The sequence below is a fragment of the Pelobates fuscus genome, chromosome 8 (assembly GCF_036172605.1).
Source record: "Pelobates fuscus isolate aPelFus1 chromosome 8, aPelFus1.pri, whole genome shotgun sequence".
Taxonomy (NCBI): domain Eukaryota; kingdom Metazoa; phylum Chordata; class Amphibia; order Anura; family Pelobatidae; genus Pelobates; species Pelobates fuscus.
In genome coordinates, this window is record NC_086324.1 from 159,812,706 (window position 1) to 159,839,019 (window position 26,314).

The 26,314-nt window shown below is 42.6% G+C and overlaps 1 protein-coding gene across 3 annotated transcripts in view; it reads right to left on the minus strand.

Moving 5' to 3' along the window:
- Positions 1-681: 681 nt before the first annotated feature.
- The window catches only part of CAPN15 (calpain 15), a 49,842-nt gene continuing 24,209 nt past the window's right edge, over positions 682-26,314 (minus strand). For 2 of the 3 annotated variants that reach the window (XM_063430544.1, XM_063430543.1), the window contains exons 2-12: positions 14,284-15,436; positions 11,960-12,168; positions 10,379-10,562; positions 6,382-6,605; positions 4,993-5,118; positions 4,753-4,905; positions 4,156-4,317; positions 3,822-4,054; positions 2,995-3,167; positions 2,381-2,559; positions 682-2,223 (exon numbers count right to left, since the gene is read on the minus strand). In XM_063430544.1, the coding sequence (XP_063286614.1) occupies positions 2,046-2,223; positions 2,381-2,559; positions 2,995-3,167; positions 3,822-4,054; positions 4,156-4,317; positions 4,753-4,905; positions 4,993-5,118; positions 6,382-6,605; positions 10,379-10,562; positions 11,960-12,168; positions 14,284-15,423 (2,961 nt within the window). In that variant the 5' untranslated portion in view covers positions 15,424-15,436 and the 3' untranslated portion in view covers positions 682-2,045. Of the gene's footprint in view, positions 2,224-2,380; positions 2,560-2,994; positions 3,168-3,821; positions 4,055-4,155; positions 4,318-4,752; positions 4,906-4,992; positions 5,119-6,381; positions 6,606-10,378; positions 10,563-11,959; positions 12,169-14,283; positions 15,437-19,504; positions 19,703-26,314 lie in introns of all 3 variants that reach the window. The other variant, XM_063430542.1, reaches the window with a different exon arrangement.

The window sequence follows — 26,314 nt, forward strand, 5'->3', positions numbered from 1 at the left end:
CAAATGAAGAATTAACATGGCTACCGTGAAATGGGGAGTCCATTAGATCCAAAATAGGGCTTGTGCTGTGTGCCAGCGTGATCTATAAACAAGCTAAGTGATTTATGCAGCCATTTATAGAATGGACTATTAGATCGTTTTGTCATTATTACAACGATAGGGTTAACATTTAATATAACTACCCAAACTTTGATTCCACTCTGTTATATATTTAACGCTCTGTGAGATTTACTGCAGCCTACATAGACTCTTACAAAAGCGATATAAAAAAAACCATACTAAATAATCTTTAAATAGAGCCCCCTCCTCTTATTCTTGCAGTTTAGAATTCCGTCGCCTTTCATTTAAAGACAATTTAACGTGCACAGGGAGGTGATCATCAATGGTGAAATGGATAGGATTTCCTTTTTATCTTTAAAGGGCGGGTGTTTTTTAAAGTGCAGAGGTCTTGCTAAAGCAGGAAACAATTCCATGCGTCCAGCTGGGGGTACATCCAATGAAAATGACAGTTTAACACTTGAAAACATGATGGAGAGGGCTACAATTACTAGACCCCATCTATAAAAATGGTTATTCAGCAAGTGTTTATTTTCAGTGACATGACGTCTGTACCGATTATATTTGGCGCCACCCTGTGGTTAGTAGCAGCAGGTCAGTCAAATCAATTTGCTGCCTTTTGTGGGGAAAAAACAAACATTTTGATGGAGCGATTTGCCCAGCAGTTGATAATCCAGGTGCTGTGGACTAGAAAGACCAACATATTAACCCATTAAGGACATGTGACATGTGTGACATGTCATGATTCCCTTTTATTCCAGAGGTTTGCTCCTTAAGGGGTTAAGCTAGTCAGAGCGTAAGACTGAGCCAATCCACAGATGCTGGAGTGCTGAACTTAAATATGCCTCTGAGACAGCCCAATCTTGCCATCGAGCTGATGGCTGGCAGAGAATTATGGGGATTGTAGTCTTGACAGCTTGCTATATCTGGTCAAGCAGAAAACAGGACATATCTGTAGGGAGCAAATGATATATACACAGATCAGTTCCACAGCCAAACACCCTGATACGGAGATAACATATAGAATATATAGAGATTTTTTTTGAGTGTGCGTCTGGTATGCAGCAGTAGACCTGTTCTTTGCTTTCACAAATACCCTGTTTGCAAATTTACAGGCCAAGAATTAATAACATGGATCACTCACTAAGGGATGAGAGGACACAGACTGTGCAGTGAGACTTAACAGATGACCCTCCATACAGAAACATTTCATTTAGTGTCTTCTTCAGAATTAAAGATTCAGCCATGCTGCCCTTTTCTACTTCTGAAATCACTGAAGCATTTACTTAGAACTGAAAGGAACTTCACCTTCTGTACGGGTAGCAATTCTTTTCTTAAATAAATACTTTAGAATAAATAGGTGACTTCTTAAAGGCCACTAACGCCTTAACCATGCAAAAACCTACAGACATCCACAAAGCCATACCTGACCTTTACCAAATGAAATTGCCTTCACCCGACCTGCACAATCCATACGCAAGCATGCCGACATTGAGGGGAAAGGATGGAGATAACGTAATCTGAATGCTCTTCAAGCACATTATACGTGGGAGTTAAAAGACCTAATGTTTTTTCATTGAGGCCTTATTTTGGATTAGTAAAATATCTTAAAACAAATGGGAAATTCAAATAGAAAAATATTCAGTATTGCACAGAATAAACCGCTTAAAAAAAAAAAAAAAACAAAACAAAGAGAAATGAATGACTAACCACCCCTTTAGTTTATGAAGATTAAGGAGGATAGAGATGACGTGGCTTTCACAGAAATGTCTGTGTTTCTAGTGTGGCTCTTCTGAGACAGCAGGATTCTCCATTACGAGTTGTGTGTAAACGGGATTCAGTTAGGGAAGGGGTCCCTGCATACACAGGAAAATAGTCCTGAGCAGATTTCAAGTGTAACCTATCGGGAAGTGTTAAGTCTCTAAAGTGCTCCCTGTGCCCCCAGACCGAGTTGTTGGGGTCCAGAGATCATATCACGGCGTTGAGGGTCATAGTGGGCGGGGGCCATGGAGCCCAGACACCTCGGGGGACAGTGGAGGACTGTGGGTCCCCTTGCTTGACATCCAGTCGTTGAGAAGAGCGTGGTTGGCCTTCCGATGAGCTAGACGGTGGGTGATGGAGAAACCAGCGTTGCCCTCCAACTGAGACAAGATGACCAGAACTTGCCTGTTAAAGAAAACACAGTCGCCTTAAAGTATTTGAAGAAGAGGGAGCAAAGGTGTGTGAAGAGATATGAGAAAGCAGTGGACGTGAAAAACGTATTCTGAATACTTTTCTTTACAAACATATGAGCACAGTGCGCAGACAGGGAGAAGAAACTCACCTGTGCAGAGGAGGCACGCTGTCGCTGGTTTTGAGGCTGCCTCGGGTTGACACCACGTTGAAGCTGTCTGTGCAGTCACACTGAATGTGCAGGTAAGATTTAGGGTGTCTGTTTTCCACAACTACGATAAGTCCTGCCCACCCATGGGTCAAGTAGTAGCAGGTCATTCCCTCACGACCCTGTGAAGAGAAGGCAAGTTAGGACATCAATTGTTAAGATATTGCTTGGATTTCCACAGGTTAAACAAGGTTGGGCTTGTGCTCCACAAAACAATTCACTCCAAAAGCCAAATAAATGTATTGTTCCCCAGGCGTTTCAACTGGAGAAAAAGAGTTGGAAAAAAAAAATGGTGGGTCGAGAAACATGAAGAAAGAAACTGATGGAAACTGGGAACAATGGGTTTAACCCCTTAAGGACACATGACATGTCTGATATGTCATGATTCCCTTTTATTCCAGAAGTTTGGTCCTTAAGGGGTTAAAGATGCTTTCAAAGCTGGTGCCCTTCTTACTAGTTACATGTCAGGGAATGTCAGCGTTTCTAAAGATGGGGCCCCAGACAAAGGTCCAGAGTATCTATTACTTTCACCAGTCAAACAGTAATCTAATAGTTACCTCGTGCCGCTCTCCTTTGTCCTCAGTCAGCAAAATAATGGCGTCTGCGAGTGTTGTTGGCTGTGCCTCCACCTGTTCCACCATAACAAGCCGCGAGCTGTAGATAGCCAAGATGTATCCCATCGGTTCTGCGGCTGACCGGCGGTTATTGCCACTGCCTGTCGGACTGGATGCTGAGAAAACAGGAAGACGAGCAACTAAACCTCAAGTACATTTCATGAATCATTTAATCGATTATTTTATCTTTACCTCGTGCAGGTTTCAAAACCAACTCAAATGGCTTATTTATACCTTTGTATATTCTAGAACCTTTCACTGGAATCTTGTGTCTGTAAAGACACACCATAGGCACACAGACCACTTCATCTCATAGAACCCTGCAGAGTATTACAGAGCAGCTTCAGAGAAACTGCAATGTTTACATTGCAGAGTTAAGACTGCCTCTAGTAGCTGTCTATCAGACAACCACTAGAGGCGCTTCCTGTTTCATGCTTTGCATGAGGACATCCAGCTTGTTTAAAAACCCCATAGGAAAGCACGGATTTCCAAATTATAGTGTTCCTTTAACGCAATTCTTGGTAATGATCTCAGTCAGTAGCCACCATTGTACTTATATTCAGATATCGGTGAAATTAAAAAGCAGTTTCAGTCCACCTTGCTCTCGTTAGTAATACTAATATTTTGTATTAGTTGGAGAGCTGCTATGATGTCAATTTCTGTTTATACTACACACTACCAAACTGTTATAGATTATACCAAAGAGCGCACATAAAGGCTGGTATTACAGGAATATACATTTATCACAAGGTTGCCCAGGCAATGCTTACCCTGAGCCGTAGATAAACCAGCGGCCACGGACGTCTGCCAATGGTTAAATGCACAGCAAACAACTGCGTACTCTCCGGGTTCCAGCATTACATCGCATCCCACAAACTTCTTCACGGCCCTTTTACTGTGAGCCATTAGCCGCCCCAGCATCACTTTGCCAGCGCCGCCATGGCTAGCTCGGAAAATCATTATACAGAGATCCAGTAGGTGACTGTCCACAGTGTCTGAGCGCCTGTAGTAGGAAAGGAAATGTCAGAACCACTCCTCCACAATAACCAGTATGTACATACACATAATAAACATTTTAACATTATTGAGCTCTTTGACACCTACCTGCTGCCTTCCTGGAAAAGCGAAAATTCAAGGGCTGTGCGTTCAACCACTGTGAGAGATGTAACGGTCACTGGGGTGGAGGCCTTGTTTGGAAAGGTGCCCTGCACACGGACCTCATGCCAGTCGGTGTGGATTTTGCATATATCTACAGAGTCAAAAAACCTGGGAGAAGCAAGGAGAGAGTTAGGAAGGAAGGGAGGAGAGAAAGTGAAGAAGGAAGGGAGGAAGAAATCGGGTATGGGGGGAAAAACAAGGAAGAAAGGCAAAAAGAGAGCACAAGGAAGTGAGGGATGAGAAGAGAAGGAAAGAGGCTGGGTAAGAAAAAAAGCAAGTCGAAAGAAACCAAAAAAAGAAAAAAGCCATGGGATATAAAGAGGAATGAAATCGAGCCAGTTAAAAAGGGACGATAAGAGCATGAAAGCAGGGATGAAACCACATGTAACCAACAGGAAATAGAGGAGAGGGACATGTAACACAAAATCAGAGAAGCAGAAAGGGAAAAGAGGAATTGAGAATGGATGACAAGTACGAAGAAATAGGTTTCATTACAGCAGAGTCTTGAGCAAGTTTATAAATCAATGTATTCACAATACCCACCGGATAAAGTCATTGTATTCCATCCAAAACACACCCTCACTACTCCCATGTGGCATTAGTTCACGTTTTAATGGTTCTGGCCAAAGTGACCATCCATCCGACCAACTGCCATTCCAAGAGAATCGGCCCCAGGGATTACGTAGCCGGAGGAGGCTGAAAAGGAATAAAGGGGACATGTTGGAACACGCCATCGTTGAGCAGGGCACTAGCTACAATCTACTGCTTATATTTCTTACTCACCGGAAGCTCTGAACATCCCTAACATCCAATATGGAATAGGCATGCCGAGGCCTCAGCCCCATACTTTCGTAGGCTGCATCATCCACCTTCATATTTCCGCCTCCACAGGATGCACCCATAAGGAACCTATTCACAAATAAACAAAGGACATCCAAGTATAAATGCAGACGAACAGCATTGGGGGGGGGGGGGGGGGGCTGGAGGTGGCAATAGTGGCCAGCACAGAGACAGAGGGGTGGCCAGCGGGTCCATCTCTGCACAGAGACAGAGGGGTGGCCTGTGGGTCCAGCTCTGCAAAGAGAAAGAGTGGTGTCAGCAGGTCCATCTCTGCACAGAGACAGAGAGGTGTCCAGCAGGCCCAGCTCTGCAAAGAGAAAGAGTGGTGGCCAGCAGGTCCAGCTCTGCACAGAGAAAGAGTGGTGGCCAGCAGCTTCAGCTCTGAACAGAGAAAGAGTGGTGTCCAGCAGGCCCAGCTTTGCACAGAGACAGGGAGTGGCCTGTGGGTCCAGCTCTGCACAGAGAAAGAGTGGTGTCAGCAGGTCCAGCTCTGAACAGAGAAAGAGTGGTGGCCAGCAGGTCCAGCTCTGAACAGAGAAAGAGTGGTGGCCAGCAGGTCCAGCTCTGAACAGAGAAAGAGTGGTGGCCTGTGGGTCCAGCTCTGCACAGAGAAAGAGTGGTGTCAGCAGGTCCAGCACTGAACAGAGAAAGAGTGGTGGCCAGCAGGCCCAGCTCTGCACAGAGACAGGGGGTGGCCTGTGGGTCCAGCTCTGCACAGAGAAAGAGTGGTGGCCAACAGGTCCATCTCTGCACAGAGACAGGGGATGGCCTGTGGGTCCAGCTCTGCACAGAGAAAGAGTGGTGGCCAACAGGTCCATCTCTGCACAGAGACAGGGGATGGCCTGTGGGTCAAGCTCTGCACAGAGAAAGAGTGGTGGCCAGCAGGTCCAGCTCTGCACAGAGACAGGGAGTGGCCTGTGGGTCCAGCTCTGCACAGAGAAAGAGTGGTGGCCAGCAGGTCCAGCTCTGCACAGAGACAGGGGGTGGCCTGTGGGTCCAGCTCTGCACAGAGAAAGAGTGGTGGCCAACAGGTCCATCTCTGCACAGAGACAGAGGGGTGGCCTGTGGGTCCAGCAGGCCCATCTCTGCACAGAGGAAGAGAGCTAGTTATCATACTATCTGTGCACAGGTAGGAGTGATTGACAATATGTCTACCTGCCCTCTACTGCTTTGGTGGCCAGAACATCTACCTGCACTCACAGAATGACCAGTTGCCTCATCAATGTCCAAGACCTGCTAAGCTATCACTCTGTTTGGAAGCATTGAGAAAAAAAAAACAGCTTTTGTTTGAACATAGTAGTGAATTGTGGCACATGTATTACTTGTCCTTACCCGGCCTCTTTAGAACTCAGCATCTTAGCCCAGATGAGGTCTGTGTCTACCGTCTCCTCCCGGGGGTTGGTGGAGCTGACTTGAAGCATCAAACTCTCACAGGGGGCTCCTGTCAATGTAGCCAGGCCCTCAATGGCACGCCCAGCCTGAAGGGCAAAGTATGAGCCATGAAGTTTTGCCAAGGCCTTCTCAATCAGTGCCACCCACAGTTGCTTTCTTTGTGCCTGCAAAAGTTAAGAAAACAATGGGTATCATTTGGGAACAAGTGAATATGGAGCTTAGCAGAGCGGTTTAATAAGTCGTTAAAAGCATACACGTTAGGCGAAAGGTGAAAACTATGTTGCGTTTTTTTTTTTCTCCAAAGATAACACTGCAATTATTTTTTAAATTTAACCATTATGGAAATATTGTTGTCTGCGGCATTAGTAAACCCTTTATTTCCGGCACAGTCTCTTTGAGAATCCTCTGTGAAATTGCTGCAAGTGAACGCAGTTTTCAATATGTCTCTACAGGCAGCTCATTGAGAAGGGGATAGGCAGGCACGCTCTAGCTCAGTGTGCCTGCCACTTCCGATAGCTCCACAGAATTAAAATTGAATCGCTCGGCAACACTAACTGACAGCCAGGGAGGTGCTTCTGCCTCAATTGTAAAAGTGCCAGTTTCAACAGAAATTGGCACTATTATAAACTGTGCAAAAATTACAGACTCCAGTCACACTGAGCATTTCAGCAAGCGCTTTATGAATATGCAGGTTCCTTTAAGCTCATATTTCCTTCCAAAGCTTACCAACCCGCAGTTGCCAATAATGCTTCTGTATTGAATGTCATGACTAGTAGAAAGTTGACAACTGAACTACAACTCCCAGACACCCTTGCTGTAAATCACAGTGTATGGAGTAAGCTTAGCAGTGCTATAAAACGTTCAGTGTGCCTCGTGATTGGTTGAGCATATTCCAAGTCTGGACGGCACCTTCTACAGAAGCTGTTATGCTTGGGCATTCGCAGCAAGCAGAACTATTTCAAATGAGTATCTCTTATTTTATCATTAAAAATATATAGCTATTAATGGAAAGCATTAAAAATGAACGGGTGTAACACCATCCTGGTGCGTCCCTTTCAGATATTTGGTTTGGATTTGCATTTCTCAAATGCTGTGGTCCAATATTGAAACTACCAAGCATGTGAGTCACTCAGCATCAGTCTGCAATGTCTGCTCATTTAAAAAGTGTAGATTTAATGCCACAGGCCTGCATTACTAACCTTGTATGCACTCTGGATATCCTGTACATTTCATGTTATAACAGAGATAGAAAAATGACTCAAACTCTCCTACAGTTCTACAAACATTGATTGTATGTCTCCAGGGGATATTTATATTGATGCAGTAGTATAGAATAATGACACGTTTTCTATGCTGTTAGACCATCACTGGATGATAAGAGCTGAGCTGTGCAATGCGGAGTCCCGGGGGCTCATATAAATAGTGTGTCCATGATGGATTCGAGTAGCCTGGGATTTGTTTGTACAATATGCAATCTGTGTCATGAATGTACAATTGTCAGGTTATCCACAAGGGAGAAGAATGAAGGATACTTGAACACATTTATTTTTATTCCCCCGCATTACAGGGCGCTTTGTCAGGATGTGCAGGAATATAAGATCACAGAACGCAGGGAAAAAGATTGACAAGAGACATTAAGAGGCATAACCAGTCCTTGAGATGGTCAGACTTAATGAAATATGCCAGAAGAGGTGTACAACTGGCAACTAGCACATAAACAACCAGCACAGGTCAGGGCACCAAAGGGTATCAAGGCTGAAACCTAGCCAGATCTGGGACAAAGGAGTCAGGAATAACAATGACATTAGCCAAGGTCAAAACTGCATTAATGCCCAAAATCAACAAAGTACGCTTGTCTGCGTCATCTCTACGGCTCCAGAAAACGCAAGCAGGAATGTATAGAGAACATAAAGCAACAACGAGACAAAGATCTATAGAATATTGTGATCCTGAGAATTGTATGCAATCTACCACAGAAGGAGGAGACAAACAGGCTGTGTGACATAGCAAGGGGGTTATCAGGATAGTTCAGTAGTGATATTCTTACAAACAAGATCAATAGCATGAATAGGTAATGGAGGCCACAGGAAAACCATACTGAAGGCGTCTACGATGGTATTCTGGAGGGCAAAAACAACTTTACTCCTCATGTGTACACCAGAGGTAAACAACCTTCACGCATGTACATCAGAATTACAGTAGCAGAAGTAAACAACCTTCACGCATGTACATCAGAATTACAGTAAGCAGAGGTAAACAAACTTCACGCATGTACATCAGAATTACAGTAAGCCGAGGTAAACAAACTTCACGCATGTACATCAGAATTACAGTAAGCAGAGGTAAACAAACTTCACGCATGTACATCAGAATTACAGTAAGCAGAGGTAAACAAACTTCACGCATGTACATCAGAATTACAGTAAGCAGAGGTAAACAAACTTCACGCATGTACATCAGAATTACAGTAAGCAGAGGTAAACAAACTTCACGCATGTACATCAGAATTACAGTAACCAGAGGTAAACAAACTTCACGCATGTACATCAGAATTACAGTAACCAGAGGTAAACAAACTTCACGCATGTACATCAGAATTACAGTAACCAGAGGTAAACAAACTTCACGCATGTACATCAGAATTACAGTAAGCTGAGGTAAACAAACTTCACGCATGTACATCAGAATTACAGTAAGCAGAGGTAAACAAACTTCACGCATGTACATCAGAATTACAGTAAGCAGAGGTAAACAAACTTCACGCATGTACATCAGAATTACAGTAGGCACAAACAAACAAACATACTTCACACAAGTTACATGCAATTCTGAAGGCCAAATCAACTGTTATTCACGTTCGAGAAATTCAGAAAATGTGTTGCAGGTATGTTACATTTATTTTATACCTTTCTTCCCAGCATTAAAAAAACAAAAACAAAAAAATGGTTACAGTAACCCTTTAAACAAGAAAAAATATCTAAGTTATATATTTTCTATAAAACATGGAATTTATATGTTTTAGATGCCTTGCAACACAGTTCTGCTTTTTACATTTCGGGGGAATGTTTGCGGTGAGAAATGTAATAGAGATATCAGTCTCCTAGCAGGAAACTCATCTGGCCTCATCTTGCATTCACACTGTGGGATTACACAATTACAGAGAAACTGTCATTTATGGGAAATTGGCACTGCCCTTTAACAGATTTAATGCCAGCTATAGATTGCACAAATTTCTGTACAACGTGTTAATTATTTTTTTGTTCCCAGGAAGGTAAGAGAACGTGTCCGATTATTCCATACAGAAAACAAAACCAATAATTTTCCAATTAAACATTTTCAAAACATACCTAGAAATGGATTCCTAATGTCTGTTTTATTTGCCAATTATTGTTGCTGGAGTAAACACAATGACTGGTTTGTCTAAAAGTAGAGGAATCGCTTTTAGAAATCCTTACTGGTTTATTTTCCACGTTCACCATTTTCTTATGTATAAAACAGAACCTCTACGCTTTACACATTTGGACTGGCCCGTGAAAACGTGGGTCTGTCTCAAATAAAAAAAAAATTCAGAGCAAAGGGTTTCCATTTGTTTCCAACTATCTATGATTTGTGGACCTGTCTCTACTGTACAAAGTTGGCAATTAAATTCCAACTCCCTTAAACCATTTGCTGCGCCCAAATAAGCCCTGCTTACGGGAGAAGCTTACATGTACAATAGAAAATGTAGCGAGCATCTCTCTTGGCTGAGTGACCTCCTGGTCTAGTGAAAACTCAATAGACAAGCTGCATGGCTAGCAGGTTTTGCAGCAAATGTAGGAACTTCAAATGTGTATACTTTTAAAAAAATTATTATAATTTTTTTTTAAGGTTTATGTATGTGATGCAATAAAAGAACCAAATCCAATTTAGGAAGAAGGAGTGAGTGGTCTATACTAACCTGGGAAAACAGTAGGTATCCAGCCTCATCACACGGCAGCATATCATCCACCAGAACAGTGCTCCACGTCCCATCCTTGCATAACCGCACCTGGTACGCCCCCTCTGGGCAGATAGTCCTGGTGATCATAACCCTCTCCACCAACTCTGGTCTTTCTGCCAGGACAGCCAGAGCACTAAGGAACCTGTGCAGATGGAAACACATTAGTAAGCAGCAAATACCACGACACTGGGTAATCCTTATATACCAACATGGTATACCGAAAAACATTACAATGGAAACGGTTACGTTCTTCTCTACCATCTATAACTATTTCAACACCGGTTTCCTATCGCTCACCTCCACTGCTCCTCTGTGTCCATCATTGGACGTCTTCCACTACAACCCTTATCAAAAACATGCTATCCATCTACTGTTCCTCAGTGTTCATCACTGGACGTCTTCCACCACAATCCTTATCCAAAACATGCTATCCATCTACTGTTCCTCAGTGTTCATCATTGGACGTCTTCCACTACAACCCTTTACAAAAACATGCTATCCATCTACTGCTCCTCTGTGTCCATCATTGGACGTCTTCCACCACAACCCTTATCCAAAACATGCTATCCATCTACTGTTCCTCAGTGTTCATCACTGGACGTCTTCCACCACAACCCTTATCCAAAACATGCTATCCATCTACTGTTCCTCAATGTCCATCATTGGACGTCTTCTACTACAACCCTTTACAAAAACATGCTATCCATCTACTGCTCCTCTGTGTCCATCATTGGACGTCTTCCACCACAACCCTTATCCAAAACATGCTATCCATCTACTGTTCCTCAGTGTTCATCACTGGACGTCTTCCACCACAACCCTTATCCAAAACATGGTATTCATCTACTATTCCTCAGTGTTCATCATTGGACGTCTTCCAAAACAACCCTCATCCAAAACATGTTATCCATCTACTGTTCCTCTGTGTCCATCATTGGACGTCTTCCACCACAACCCTCATCCAAAACATGCCATCCATCTACTGTTCCTCAGTGTTCATCATTGGACATCTTCCAAAGATGAATATTGGAAGATGTCCAATGATGTCCAAGAGAAGGGTGGCATGTATGGGGTAAGGTCCCTTACGCCATACACGCCATCTTTCTCTTGCTCCTCTGTGTCCATCATTGGACATCTTCCACCACAGTCCATACCTGATACATGCCATCCATCCACTGCTCTCCTCCTCAGTGTTCATCACTGGACATACACGCCACTCTTCTCATGCTTATCTTCCCATGTGCTTCACTAGAACGTTTCTAAATGTGTAATTCACTCAGACCTAGCTTACAAATATAACCCCTTCACATTTCAGATTTTATTTCAATCTTATTATTTCTCTGACATTTAAAACCTCTCTCCCAAAAAAGCAATTATATTTCTTAGTTTGACACCCACCAATATTCCACCCCTACAAACTTTGCCTTTAACCCAAGTTATTTATTATTTAAATCTTTTTTGTAAATGCTGTTTACTAGTAAAGAAGTGAACCATCTATAGAGTTTTTCTTGGACACTGCTTTTCAATTTATGAGCTCACCAACAGTTTCCCAGAAGTCCTTGAAGAATATCCGAAGGCCGCGGCGTTCGAAAAACTGTCCACTTGACACCACGGTCTTTGTAGATGCTACAGTTAATTTCTTGTGGCCGCAACCATTGCTTGACCCTCTGCTGGACACTGTCAGACTCAGGAAAGCCTACTGAGCGAGGGCCAGGGGGAAAGCTGTCATCCACAAAATTCACCCTGTTCTGGGATGGGAACAGGTGAGAGGACAACTGTGAGGAGAGGCAGTTACAAATGGAAAGAGGTAGGTGGAAGGAGAGGGAGAAAATGAGAACAAGTGCTGAATGAGGTGGAATCTGTTTTGGCTTTTACGCAAATATCGGTGCTGAACTAGAAAGGAGAAGGTATGAATCTAGAACAGATATGGTAACGATGGTGTCTAAAATAGGTAGAAGAAATTAGGCAGGCTCAAACAAAAAAGGATTTGAAGTTAAAGGGACAAACAAAACAGCATAAACACTGCAAAACTTAAAGGGACACTCTAGACCCCTAAAGCACTTGCTGAAAAGCTTTATGTGTGAACAAGTGTGTGTTCTTTTTTTCATATTACAAAAATGCAGATTTTAGATTTTATAAATTAACACTATTATGAATTAACATGATTACACCCCAGGGTTTCAAGCAGACAGCTGGTTCTGTTACCTCCTAGTTTAGTTCAGTGAGTCTAAACTCAAGAGGCAGCAATTGCCCAGAGCACCTGCCTTGTAAAGACGTCTCATTGAGCTGCATTGGGAAGTCTGTGATTGGACAGCAACAAAAAATCTGGGCCGTGTTAGAAGGGGAGGGCTTGCAAAGGCAGCAGACAAGAGAACTGCAGCTACTACAAGCTGTTTTAGATATACACCAAGTATAAAATACATAATTAAATGCATGCACGTTGTCATTGGGGGTATATGTACTAAACAGTGATTTTTATTAATTTTGTTTTTGGGCAGTGAAGTGTCTCTTTACGGTTTCGAGTAAGACATTCCCTGTGGATTTGGTGGCGTTTTTGGATTTCTTTCATGAGATATGTATATGGAGAGAAGATGCCAAGTATTAAGCTGGATGAAGTCTCAAACAGAAGGACAGATGAACAAATGCATTCATATAAAGCTGTACGTTACAAAAACAGAACTGCTTGTTTATAACATTTGTATGCATGAAGATAGTACATCTAACTAATCTGTATTTTATATATTTTTATGGGGTTTCGGCAGCACAGTCAGTTCAAGAACCAAACAGCATCTGAGACATTACAGAAAAAAACTAAACATGAGTTAAGTAAAAGGTATTTTTATCACTGCTTGCTAGAACATATAGCATATACTATTTGAAGCCACCGTTTAGTTATTTTAACAAGTGTCAGTCTGCAATGCATGCTAGTATAGAGTCACTACGGCAGTGCTATTAATCTTTTTATTAAAGTTCACAACTTGTTATTGTTGTTGTTGTTCTATGGGACTATGGAGAACAAGGGTCTGTCTTAATCCCGGCCCTGAAAAGGTTTAAGTGGACCCATCATCCAAAGAACATGTGGATAATTAGATCACCTTTGACTAAGTATACATTTAACACTGGGTTAGCGATATCGGCCACCAAAATATAGGTTATCCATCTTCTTCCCGATAACCACAATTCTTAGCATTCTACGAATTGTGACATTGTTTTACCTGAACACTGTATTAGAGTCTTAACCATTAAGCCAATGACATGGCAGTAAATGATAAAGGATGTACTGAAGAAGAAAAAACAAACCTATTGAAGCCATACATTAACTTGGCTAGCAAAATGTATTGTTATTGTTTAATAAGATGTATTTTTGTATGTTTGGATCTCTGGGAACTCCTGACTTTAATTTTCATTTTATTTTTTTGTAATTAAAAATTGCCATTTAAAAATAAAAACTTGCACAAAAAAAAACACAAACTCACCCTTTATTCCAGCACTACGACAGACGCGCAGCAGCTGCTCCTCCTCCGGTAAGTCATTCCTTCTGATTACTTTTGTCCAATCAGATGCTTCTCATTGAGAAGCACGGCAGAGCTATGTCGCAAAAGTTGCAATCACTGTGTTCCATCAATGCACTGTTTCTCATAAGAGAATTTGTCCTGCTGTGCATGGTAATGCAGAAAGTAAAGACCTTTGAAAAATGATCTTAAGGAGAAAGTGCCTCTAGCGGTTGTCTGTTTGACAGCCATTAGAGTCATGTTTTCTGAAAAATGAAATGGCAACACTATCCGAGACAAAGGTCAGTTTTAAGATGAAGTGATTTTGGTACTTAGAGTCTTTTCTTAGATAAGATAAGTAGGATGACTTACCTCCCGACAGAAGCTGACAATATTTTCCCACAATTCCTTGGCCTCGCCTTCATCTGTTTGCCTGCGTTGTTCCACTCGAACACTCTCCCTGCGTCGGAGCATTCGTGCGCCTCGCATGCGGTGCTGTTTTAGGTATCGCTGAGCTGTGTGGCAGGCAGCGCAGTGTGTGGACCCTATCTCATTCAGCAGAGTGCAAGCCGGACAGGCCCATTCTGTCCTGCGGGGTGCTGGTATGGGGAGGACTGTTGTGCTGGAAGGAGATGGCAGACCCTGTCCTCCACTTTGGCTAGCCTCAGCCTCACTCCCACGCACTGCTCCACAGACCCGGCATCGGCTGGCACTGCCTACATTTCTCAGAGTACATTTCCCACAGGGCCAGCTGGTGTCGGAGCTTTGTGGCTCTGAAGATGCTGGAGAAGGTTCTGCAGGGGCCATCTCTTCGTCGAGGACACTCAAACGCTTAGCAGGAAGGCGGCTGGGAGCAGAAGGAGGTGGGGAAAGTGTGTTATCAGGGGCCACCTCCCTTCTGCTCCTAGGAACAGGAACATTGTGTGGTCCTGGAGAAAGTGGCAGTGGTGGCAGGGGTCGGGGAGAATCTAGTTCTCGGAGTGGTGAGGTGGCATTTTCATCAGACCCTTGGAAAGCAGCTGGCGGAGGTATGACCTCTGGAACTACCAATGCCTCTGGTGGTATTTTGGGCAGGGAGAGTTTGCGTGGCCCTCCACATGCTGAGCAAGAGCTGGACACAGGAGTGTTATGTAGGGTGCAGCGAGGACAACTCCATCCTGAAGATGTTACAGAAGGGATGACAGTAGCAGGTGTTTCCGCTGGCTCCATCTCTTCGGTGGGAGACATGGCCTCCTCTTGTGGTCCTCGAGCAATCCCATTGGAAACAGGAGCGGGTGGCAAGAATCCACATACTTGGCAGCCTGTAGGGGGCGGTGATGGGTTGGAGGGAGTGAGATTGCTGAAAGTGCAGCGGCTGCAGGACCACCGCTTTTCTGTGCTCAGACGTAGGATGTGATTGAGGTCTGGGAGGTGACGTGGAGCTTCACAGATGGAGCAGTGCCGTTGCCCATGTGGATTAAGAAAGGTACAGCGGCAGCATGACCACTCCCCAATAGAAGAGGCAGCATCCATGGGGACCGGAAGCCTGGAAAACAAACAAATAAGGTGTGAATAATAGAATGAATAATGACAACAAAAAAACGGATGAAGGTGGGTAAAGAGTGAAAAGCAGGAAGCTGGGGAAAGAAAGTGGAGGGAGATAAAGGGAAGCAGAGGAGGACATGATACTGCAAGTTTAAACAAAACTAACAAGAAGACAGCAAAGCAGACAGCAAGAGAAGCACGGACAGAAATTAACTTGCACCCAATATAGGAGTGGGACTTCACGTGCAGGCCAGGGAGGGCTAACCTTGACACTCCAGATATAAACCACATTTTCCGTTTCATGTTACCTGGGCATCATGAACAATACACTTTGCAACTTGTAACATCTGTAGGGGGTTAGCCATCAGTGCTATAAATAATAGTAACATCAAATGCTTTTTTTTTTTCTATATAACTGGTTTCAAATATACACCCTCTGTTTAATACTGGGGGGTAGGTTGGCACCCGATAAATAGTAACACGTGCCCCTTCCCAACAATGCCAGTTACGTGATATATATACTGGAATGTAACACAAGAAAAGTTTTACAAATTACAAAAACAATAAAGTTTGTCATTATCAAATAAAATTATTATTAAAGTGCACACATTCTATAGTCACAGATGTGCTGGTTTTAGGAATCTTAAACTCCAATTGATTTTGTAACAATTTATTAGATTTCGGAGCCTGGGCGAGCTAGGTACTCCAAGGAAAATGGAGCTCTGTTTGACGTGCATGCATAGGCACACACAGGCTTGCTGTAACTTGGGAGAGAAGGCAGGCGCACTCGAACAGAACACACTCGCCTCTTCCATTAGCTCTGTGGAGCTAACAAAATCGGGAAGATAACCAACCTGGCGGAGTGACAGCCTTGGAGGTATTTCTGCAATTATTTATAAAAGTGTCAATTTCCAATCGAAACCAGCACTTCTATTAACTGCGCCTGACACATAAAGCACTTCAGCAATCTGAGCGCCCCCTTAAGGACTCAGAAAAAACATTGGGGGTTTACTGAATAGACACCAAATTGTAGCAAATTGAAAACTGAATTGCAAATCTAACTCTGCCAAACTGCTTGGCTACTTTAGCCTCCATTTTCCAATTTACGACAATTGGTATCGAATGAATAAACACAAATGTATGTGGGCACGTTCTACAGAACCCTATAGGTTGTAAGCTCCTTTGAGCAGGGTTCTCATCAACCTGTTCCTGTAACATTTTATAATTGTCTCATTTATTGTTAAATTTGCCCCTTTTAGAATGTTGTAAAGCGCTGGGGAATAGGTTAGCGCTATACAAATACCAAGAATGATAATAAGTAGGTTAATGTATAGTAATTGACGCCTTCCAGTTGAGATCAGTAAAACAAGTCTAGTCATAGCAACAGAAATTTGCATTTGGTATTGCATCTTATGCATTCTTTGATAAATGCAAAATGTCACAAAATGTTTGTCGTTCCAAAATTATGTCCAGCGACAAGCAATATAATAATAATAAAAGATACTGAAATTATTTCAATGCATCACTGATATGAAGTTCTGTTTGCGTCCCAGCCTTCTGAATGTCTGGGGTACACACACAATGATAATGGGAGTATCAAATAGACAAATCATAACAATACAGGGGAGATATAACACCCAGTATTATTCTATAGACATAAATATGCTACACACACACACACTCCCAAACACACACCATACACCGAGTTAAGGAAATGTCTAGAGATCTCTGTGAAACCTTCGAGGCTGACTGCCAGTTGAACATTAGCTGCCTAGTTACGGTAGGTAAACATACAAAGAATAGCCATGAGGGTGGAATGAGAATTTCTACTTCGGCAAACATTTATCACCCAGAGAAAAAAAAAAAGGGAGCAGCTTGGGTTTGCGGTGCTTACAAAGTGACATGGTAAATGTGGCATCACACGACTTGGGTGCGACCCAAGAATTTAACCCCACCCCCACAAAGAACTTTTTAATTGGCCTTCTAGTGAGATATGATATTGCCAAAATGTCTGCATGTGTTTTAATGAATCAGCAGTGCTGCTTATTTGTACCCACTAGTTACTATTCTGTCTGACCGGATTTCACCTCGTTCTGCAATGTGCATCGTGGGCATACAAATGAAAGAGGCCTTAAAGGGACACTCCACTGCCCAAATACAAAATAACTAAAAATCACTGGTTAGTAGATGTCCCACAAATGGAAACTTGCATGCATTTTATTATGCATTTTTCATTGGAATGATCTAAAAACAGCTTGCAAAAACTGCAAATCTCTTGTCTGCAGCCTTTACAACCCTTCTAACCCCACCTAGACATCATGTGTCTGTCCAATCACAGACTTCCCAATGCAGCTCAATGAGAAGTGTTTGCAAAGCAGGTGTTCTGGGCAATTGCTGCCTCTTGAGTTTAGCTTCACTGAACCAACCAAACCAGGAAGTAACAGCACCGAAATCTGATTGAAAAGCCAGGGGGGGTGTAACCAGTATAATTAATAAAAGTCTACATTTCTATTGAAATCTGCCCTTTTTCCAAAACACAAAAAAGGGGACACATTCTTCACACAAAAAGCTAAAGTGCTTTAGTGGTCTGTAGTGCCGCTTTAAAGTACTGATTCAGTAGCCATGCTGCTCTGCATCCTTTATAATTTTAAGTAGAGCACAGGAATCACAGTACCTGGACATTAGTACTTGAGGTGGCAGAGGCTGGCTCAACACATAAGATGCGCTGGGCAGACCTCTGGCACCCAAAAAGGTTAATTATGTGTGTGTTCAAAAGTCATTTTAACATGCCAGGGCCGTTACTAGCCTGTGCTCCTAAAGGGGAACAGATGTCTCTGCCACGCTACTGTCATAGCTGTGTCAGCTGTAGCCGGCCCGTGACAGCAACGCACCTGTCGAATGTGTGTTCGGGGCTTTAGTATAACTTTCTTCTAACGTAAGCAAATTTAGAGCTCAGTGTAAGCAGATCTGATCTCAGGAGATTACAGGCTGGTGAGAGACGGGTGAGTGAGAGAGGGTTAAACCCTAGCCAGTAGCTCCGCTCCCAAGTAGTTTTTCCTCTCTCTGCTACAGTTGCAGTCTAATCATATTTCTGGAGCAGTGAGCTTACCTACAGAACAGGCAGTAGGCACTGGCCCCTGGGGGCAAATATTCCAGAGAAACAATGAAACTGGCACACAATTCTGTTACGCCCTTCCCTTTCAAGGTCAGCTCTAGTTTGAATTAGCAGCTCTTTGCCACAGGAAGGCTCATAATATAATGAAATATATAATTACTATCTATATAAATTGCAGTACTTTACAACAAGTGTGGATTGCAAAATTTCCGTTATCTTAGCAAAACTGGGCAAAATCAATGACACTGCTGGGATAGGAAGACTGTTAGAAAGTATTTTACACAGGAATACGGTCCTGGGAACAAGTACAAAAAAAGAGAAAATAATACCACTTGCTGCTGAAAACCTTAAAAAACCAAACAGAATACAGTCAGGGCATGGAGATCTATCACTTAACTTCATTATTATGAGTAGACTGCAGTGGTTCCGCCGTGGAATGGGAAGTGTAAATGGCACCCTCTCACACAAAAACAAGAAAAGTATTGATTGAGAAAAAGACTTCCTATAGCTAAAAACAATGATCTGTATTGCTCCTTGACCATTCACACTGTCAATAGTTTACAAACCAACTATTTACACACACAGCTGCCCTGTGAGTTATCACTGTAACTACCATGTCCAGGACAATCCAGGATAAACATATATTACATGGGGTGCTAGAAGTCTCTTCCCAGACACCTTTTAGCATGACATCCCACCAACCTCACATTACCAGGGCAGTGCCAACACACACCGAGTTAAGGAAATGGAGCAAATGAGGGTGCCAAAGTGTTAACATCTACAAAGTAAAAAAAAAAACACTACACATATCAATCAAACCAGCGAAGTGATTCTAGTGCAGGGTTAATAGGGACACAATGTAACGGAAAACAGAACTGTTTGATTTGCACGAGAACTTGCAGAGGTACTGAGCACAGACACAGCAGCAAAGCCTGAACATAGCAACTTTCTTACCTGTGTATTCTGTACAAAGGGAGAACGGTGCCTGGCCATAGAGCTCCCGGGGGAACAGTCCCATGCCAGCCTGGCAGGCTGTGCCCAGAGTATGCAGTACCCACGAAGCCATGGTTTGACTGTCCCTCTGCTCCCAGGGAAGATGCCGAGCTCCCCATGTGTGCCACCCAAGCCTGATCTCACACAGCTTACTCTGGGCTAGATCCAGGGACGCCCAGAGAGACCGGAGGGCATTGGCATAGAGAGAGGGTGGCAGTGATCAAAACAGAGAGAGAGAGAGAGAGAGAGAGAGAGAGAGAGAGAGAGAGAGAGAGAGAGAGAGAGAGAGAGAGAGAGAGAGAGAGAGAGGGGGGGGGAGGAAAAAGGGGGGAGAGATGTGGTGTGATTAACAAGGAGGAAAAAGAAGACAGGTGAGAGACAGCTGTGATTAGGAAGGGAGTGAGAGACAGAGAGAGAGCGAGGAGGTACAAAGATAACGTATTGATGGCAGCACACAGTGAGAGAGGTCAGAGAGATAATCAAAGTGACAGTCACTGATCCAGAAGTAAAAGAAAACAGATTTATACAAAGGGGGTAAAGTGACAAATTGCAACAAGAAATGGAAAAAACAAAACAAAAAACACCGTGAAAATGGAGATTCCCAAAAGTACAGAAACTGTGTTCCTATGCACAGCACACCGATCTGTGTCCTCCAGGATGAGTGACACTAATATAAAAGATGTGCTTTCTATGAGTAATAGCAGGAAACGATAATACAGAACTTGTCCTGCAGCATTCATATGCAATTATCTGACTTGTAAAATTGGCATGTCACATCTGTAGAACTACATATAGAGTGCCGTCACCTGCATCCCTGTCCCACTGTCCTGACACCCTGCCCGCAAAAAGGTGACAATAACACGACACTTGCAAGAGAAGAATAGACACTCTTATTGTATTAGAGTAAAAAAAGGCAGGGCAGTCCATTGCAAAAGGGTTATAAATAAGGCCCTGTTATGACTTGTATGTGAAAGGTTTGTGGAGTGTTGTTAATGAATGACACTGCCAATGTGATAGCCTGTTTATACACTAACCACAACACTAGCTGGCCTGCCTTATCTAGTAAGCAATGTGGGCGAAAGAGATACGGGGAAATGGGCTGAGAGCAACTTATATACATTATTTTTGACTGGAGAGGAATTGCAAAAGGCTAGGAGGGAGAGAAAAAAGGCTGGAGAGGAAGAGGATTTGACGGTTTGGTGAGGAAATCTTGAGGTGTATTGAAATTTTAGACAGATGTTGAGAAAATGCTGTAAAGTAATGGGGAGAATATTTGTTAAAAAGGTCAAGAGGAGCGGTGGAGAAGAAAATGGAGTAAATAGCCTGGAAAAGTGAGAATAACAGCAAAATGTGGTAATGGGGTAGAAGAATAAGATGACGAGAATAGGCAGGAATTGCAACTGACATGGAGGTGAGATTTGAGAACACAGGGCATTTAAGCCCCAAATTGCATCTGTGGAGAACAAGGCAAGGTCCACATTCCTAATCCTCAAGGTGGCCAGGTCAATGTTCTATCCTCTAGGCCTGAGATGCTGCAAATTCTGCAGGAATGTGCCTCACCCAGTTTGCCAGCAAGCAATATTCATAGCATATATGACTAATCAAGAAACAGTTCACCTGGATAGGGTCATCCTTTCCTTACTACCTCAGAAGGTCAAAAGTCTGCTATGATGGACACAAGACACCGTTTACAGTTAAATCTCTTGATGTGACGTGTAGACCTCTTTACTTCATCATTCTTAGAATTTTGACAGAATTGATGTATGGAACCTGGATCTCCAACAGGTTGTGTTTAAGTGATAGCCACAAAAAATCTAAAAATGCTGTGGTCGAAGATATATATACATTGGCCCATCATCCAAAGTTCAAGTGGCGCTATCATTACTGGTTATAAAACCCAAGTTCAAATCCATTCGTAAAACTCAAACACTACACTTGGGAGGAATTCTGTCCACTTTATGATTCATTTAATCAGATCTAGATAAGACCTAATTCCACTGAATACTAAATGCTGAAATCCAAACTCAAAGACTACCTGATTAAGGCCAGACTCATAAACTGGCTTGAGGGAAACACAGAACTTGTATTGTAGACTATTCTGCAGGCATAATGTGAAGAGCCTTACAAAAACAGAAACCTTTCTCTAGATGATTTAGGACACATGTCCGAAGGATGTTGCCTTATTTAACAGTGGCAGTACTAAAGAGAGATTTGTCAGGAATCGGGTTTTTCTTTAGTTTAGAAAAACATTGCCTGAGAGGGGATATGATAACATTGTACAACTATATCCGGGGCCAATACAAACCATTGTGTGGAAATCTATTCACAAACTGGATTTTACATAGGACACGAGGTCATGCATTTAGACTGGAAGAAAGAGGATTTCGTCTAAGGCAAAGAAAACATTTTTTTTTACAGTAAGAACAATAAGGATGTGGAATTCTCTGCCTGAAGAAGTTGTTTTATCAGAGTTCGTACAGATGTTCAAACAGCAACTAGATGCATACTTGCAAAAACAGAATATTCAAGGATATAATCTTTCAATGTAGGGTAATAGCTTCTTGATCCAAGGAAAAATATGACTGCCATTCTGTTGGATCAACAGCAGAAAACAAATGTGATGAAGACTGAACTTGATGGACCCAGGTCTTTTTTCAGCTTTATAACTGTGGAACTATGTAAAGTAGCCAAACTGCAAGAAAAGGTGACTTTGAGAGTTTTTACAGTTTCGCTACTTTGACCGTAAAAATTTGAAATTCACTTAGAATTCTCTACAATTTCACTCACTTTAGTAAATAAGCCTGTCAGGTTGTCTTCCCAGATAGACTCCTGTGCTAGGCAATCAGTTTGAAAAAGTCAAGGATGATGAGTGCAACAGACAGCGGGGTGATTATCGGCAAACCTGGAGCAATCTGCCTCCTAAAAGGCACCTAAACAATTAATGTACAAACCATTTAGAATAGGCTGAACGGTCAGCAGTGAGACTGAGAGGCCATCACAATATCTCCATCTCTTTATTGAGGAGAAAATAGTGGGGTACTTCAGGTCTTTGGGGTGACTAGTTGTGTATCCAAACTCCTGGCTGTATAGAACGTCTGCTTTAGCAATCTGCCGTGATACATCACAAGGACATTTTTCAATGAAACCAGGGGCTGCACTCACCTGAACTTGCATAAATGGGGTGCTGCTGGGGGCCAATTTATACAAAAGACAAGATCCAGCGCACTCACTTATCCACTAAACAGCAACTTCAATGTTTTAATAAGGTGTTTTTAAAAACAAACTAATAAAATCTGTCAACATTGAAGTTGCTGTTTAGTGGATAAGTGAGTGCGCTGGATTTTGGGTAGGGAAATTTTTCCAGGCTTTCCAAATTTGCTCTTGCCAAAACCTGTATTTATTGGACCAGGGATTCTAGTTACTCTCTGTGGGAAGATTAGGTTTTCTCAGACTGACCATAAGTCCTAATTAAAAAGAACTGCGTGCACCACTGACTGTTGCCTGTACTCTCTGTAATGCATCCAATTTGGAATATTCCAATGTAAAGCTCTTAATAGCTTTGTGTTAGCCCACTCTATCTTTACTGATCCTCTGGTGCAGAGGAGAGAACCTGAGGCACCTCTTCTTCTGTACCAAGAAAAGGCAAAAAAGAAATTCTAAAATTCTGCTATAATCTAAGAGGCTGTAACCCCTTCCAAGCACGCCGGTTTGTATCTCTAGGAGGACTTCCCAATTCACAGGTTAAAGTTTGAAAAGTAAAATCTAAAATCTTCAGGATTACCCGTTTTTCCTATAAATGTATATTTTGAGATAGATGCTTGTCTTTGGGCACATCCATATAATAAGGAACAATTTTTTTCCCCAGAAGTTCCGGTTTGCCTTCTTAATATTAACATATCTTGATAGTAATTAGGATTTAAGACCTAATTATAAAGAAATATCCAAGCCACATACCATAATCCAACGTAACAAAAAACACAAAGCTCTTATGTATAACAAGGAACAACATGGAAACAATATTTAGCTAACTGATCCTCATGTGTTTTAAAGGCATGCGACAGCTTGTTAAGTGTTTTTGACGAACAATACAAAGATTAGAAGTTCGAATGACTAATAGCTTGCTGTGTTGATGTTTGACTCTTTGGGGCTCATGAGTTGAAAGCTCTAGTCTTTGGCTGGAAATCTCTATCAAACATCAAGCAAAACAAAATCTTACCCTTAGATTTAAAGGGCTACACCAAGCACTATGACCACTTCAGAAATTTGAAGGGGTTATGGTGCCTCTTCGAAACACTGCACATAGGGAGATTAACGCCTCTACTGCTGGAGGTGTAACTCCACTTCTGTCAGCGTCATTGGGGTGTCATCGGAACTAGAGTTACAGGCTGACAAATGTCAATTCTGTGCATATTCCTATGCAGAGAAATGCAATCATTGGCTGAGAGGGGTCAGCTGATGCTCTCAGCCAACGAATAGATGGAAGAATTGATATCGGGCTCTGTAGACAGATGCACGTTATAGTCAGCCTTAAAGAAGACCAGGTGCCCGGTAGGACCAGGGAAAAGGGCAAACTGTTGCAAAACGGTTTGCCCCACTACTGGGAAACAGGGCCAGGGTACTCCTGGAATCATAACCAGTACAGCGGGCGGTAGTGGTTATGATGCTTGAAATAGCCCTTTAAGTAAATGTACAAATAAACTAATATGCAATATCCATATATAAACCCACAGATGTTACGAGGAAAAATATCCAAATGAACAGCGCCTGGAGTTTGTTTTTTGGAAAAAGTACCCCAGCTCTGAGACAAGGCACACAGTTTGTGTAAACAACCTAGAGGGGGTGAGCTAATAGAAGCTTTGAATAATGATAAAACACAAACAGAGCATTATTTGGAGAGATCAGGGAGAAAGACCGCGCAGGATTTCACATGAGACAACTCTCTACCTGCTCTTAGTGAGTTTGAGAAATTACTGAATGACTAAGAACTCACTGGAATTCCTTTGCAGTGCTACAAAAGCTGTGGCCTTCACGCCACAAACAGGATATCACAATGAGAGATCTAGCATTTGAAAACACATCCAGCCTCGCACACATCCTGTAACAATATCTGGAAGCTTATTCATCCATACAATGTACAAGAGGTATTATATATACATACGCAATGTGTTTGCCAGAGAGAGAGACATACACCATACAAGATGTGAGGTGCAACACACAGGATACAATATATACCCAGTGGGGAATATATCATAGAAGTAAAACATTAGATCAGCATACAGTATTAAGTGCACAAAACGCATATAATGAGTCTGACGCCAACCAGGCTATAAAAGCTGCTGAATCTCAATATGCAGGGCCTTCGATGCTGGTCCAGGGTCTACACAGACAGTATGTTGCCAGCCTGTTAAACACTTTTACATTCTACAAAAACATCCCATCAGGTTTTGGTCCATTTAACAAAGCTACAGTATGGGTAAATAAGAGAGCAAACCTGCCCAATGACATTACCGAAGGGAGGCTGGGGGGATAACGGAGCCATTTAAGGTCTATTTAACTCTTTCCTTGTCAGAGACACACAGTGCTCTGATTATAGAACCGGTTTTCAGTTTACCATGTTCCCAGCGACGCAATGAATCACAGTTTGGCAGGAATACAGCGAATTTCCTAAAATATCACCAAGTAAAACAGTGAAGGCTAATGCTGGAGCTCAAGATATTTAGGAACTATATTTCCCTTGAAATACAAGACGTTTCACTCTCTCTGCTCTGCATCTGTAGACAGTTTGCACACATATACCTCTCACCTACAGAACCTCTCCAGGGCTACGCAATGTCCTGCTGTATTTCACAGACCAGTCTGCAGTTCTATGCAGTGGATATCAACAGCTGGTCATTTATAATACAGGTCAAACTTACAGTAATCACCAGCTGTTTTACCAACAGAAATATGAACATTCTTTAAAGGGACACTATAGTCACCTGAACAACTTCAGCTTAATGAGGTTGTTCAGGTGAGAACTACAGCTCCCTGCAGCCTCTCTCATGTAAACACTGTAGAAGCTAGGAACACCTCCAGTTGCAGTCACTCAGAGTGAACCAGAGGGACTTCGGAGTTGATGGAGGCATAATATGCCTCCATCTACTCAGATCTGCTATCAGCAGAGCACAGGGCAGCACTGTGCACAGCATCCTGGGATTCAGTATCTCCTCCCTCTGCATGCAGACACTGAACTTTCCTCATAGAGATTCATTGATTCAATTCATCTCTATGAGGAGATGCTGGTTGGCCAGGGCTGTGTTTGAATCATGCTGGCTCTGCCCGTGATCTGCCTCTTAGTCAGTCTCAGCCAATCCTATGGGGAAGCACTGTGATTGGATCAGGATACCACATATCAGCAGACTGCTTGTTTTTCTGAGCCTAACAGCATGCAGATTTACAGCTTCTGGCTTGAATACAGTAAGATTTGTACTATATTTATGGGGGCTAGTTGGTGGTGTTAACACTATAGGGTCAGGAATACATGTTTGTGTACCCTATACACAACCCTATGACCCTATAGTGATCCTTTAAGTCTAATGTATAAACAGTGTTTCTATAGAAAACTGGAGGCATGTTGAAGAATGATTTTCTTTTTCATAGAACGCTTCCTATTAACAACACCCATCATTGTGACAGCTGACGCCATATGTGTTTCTCAATACGGTATGACGCATGCCTATGGCTATTCTGTGAGTGACTGTATACTTGAAGAGCTAGCTTGAGAGGAGCCAA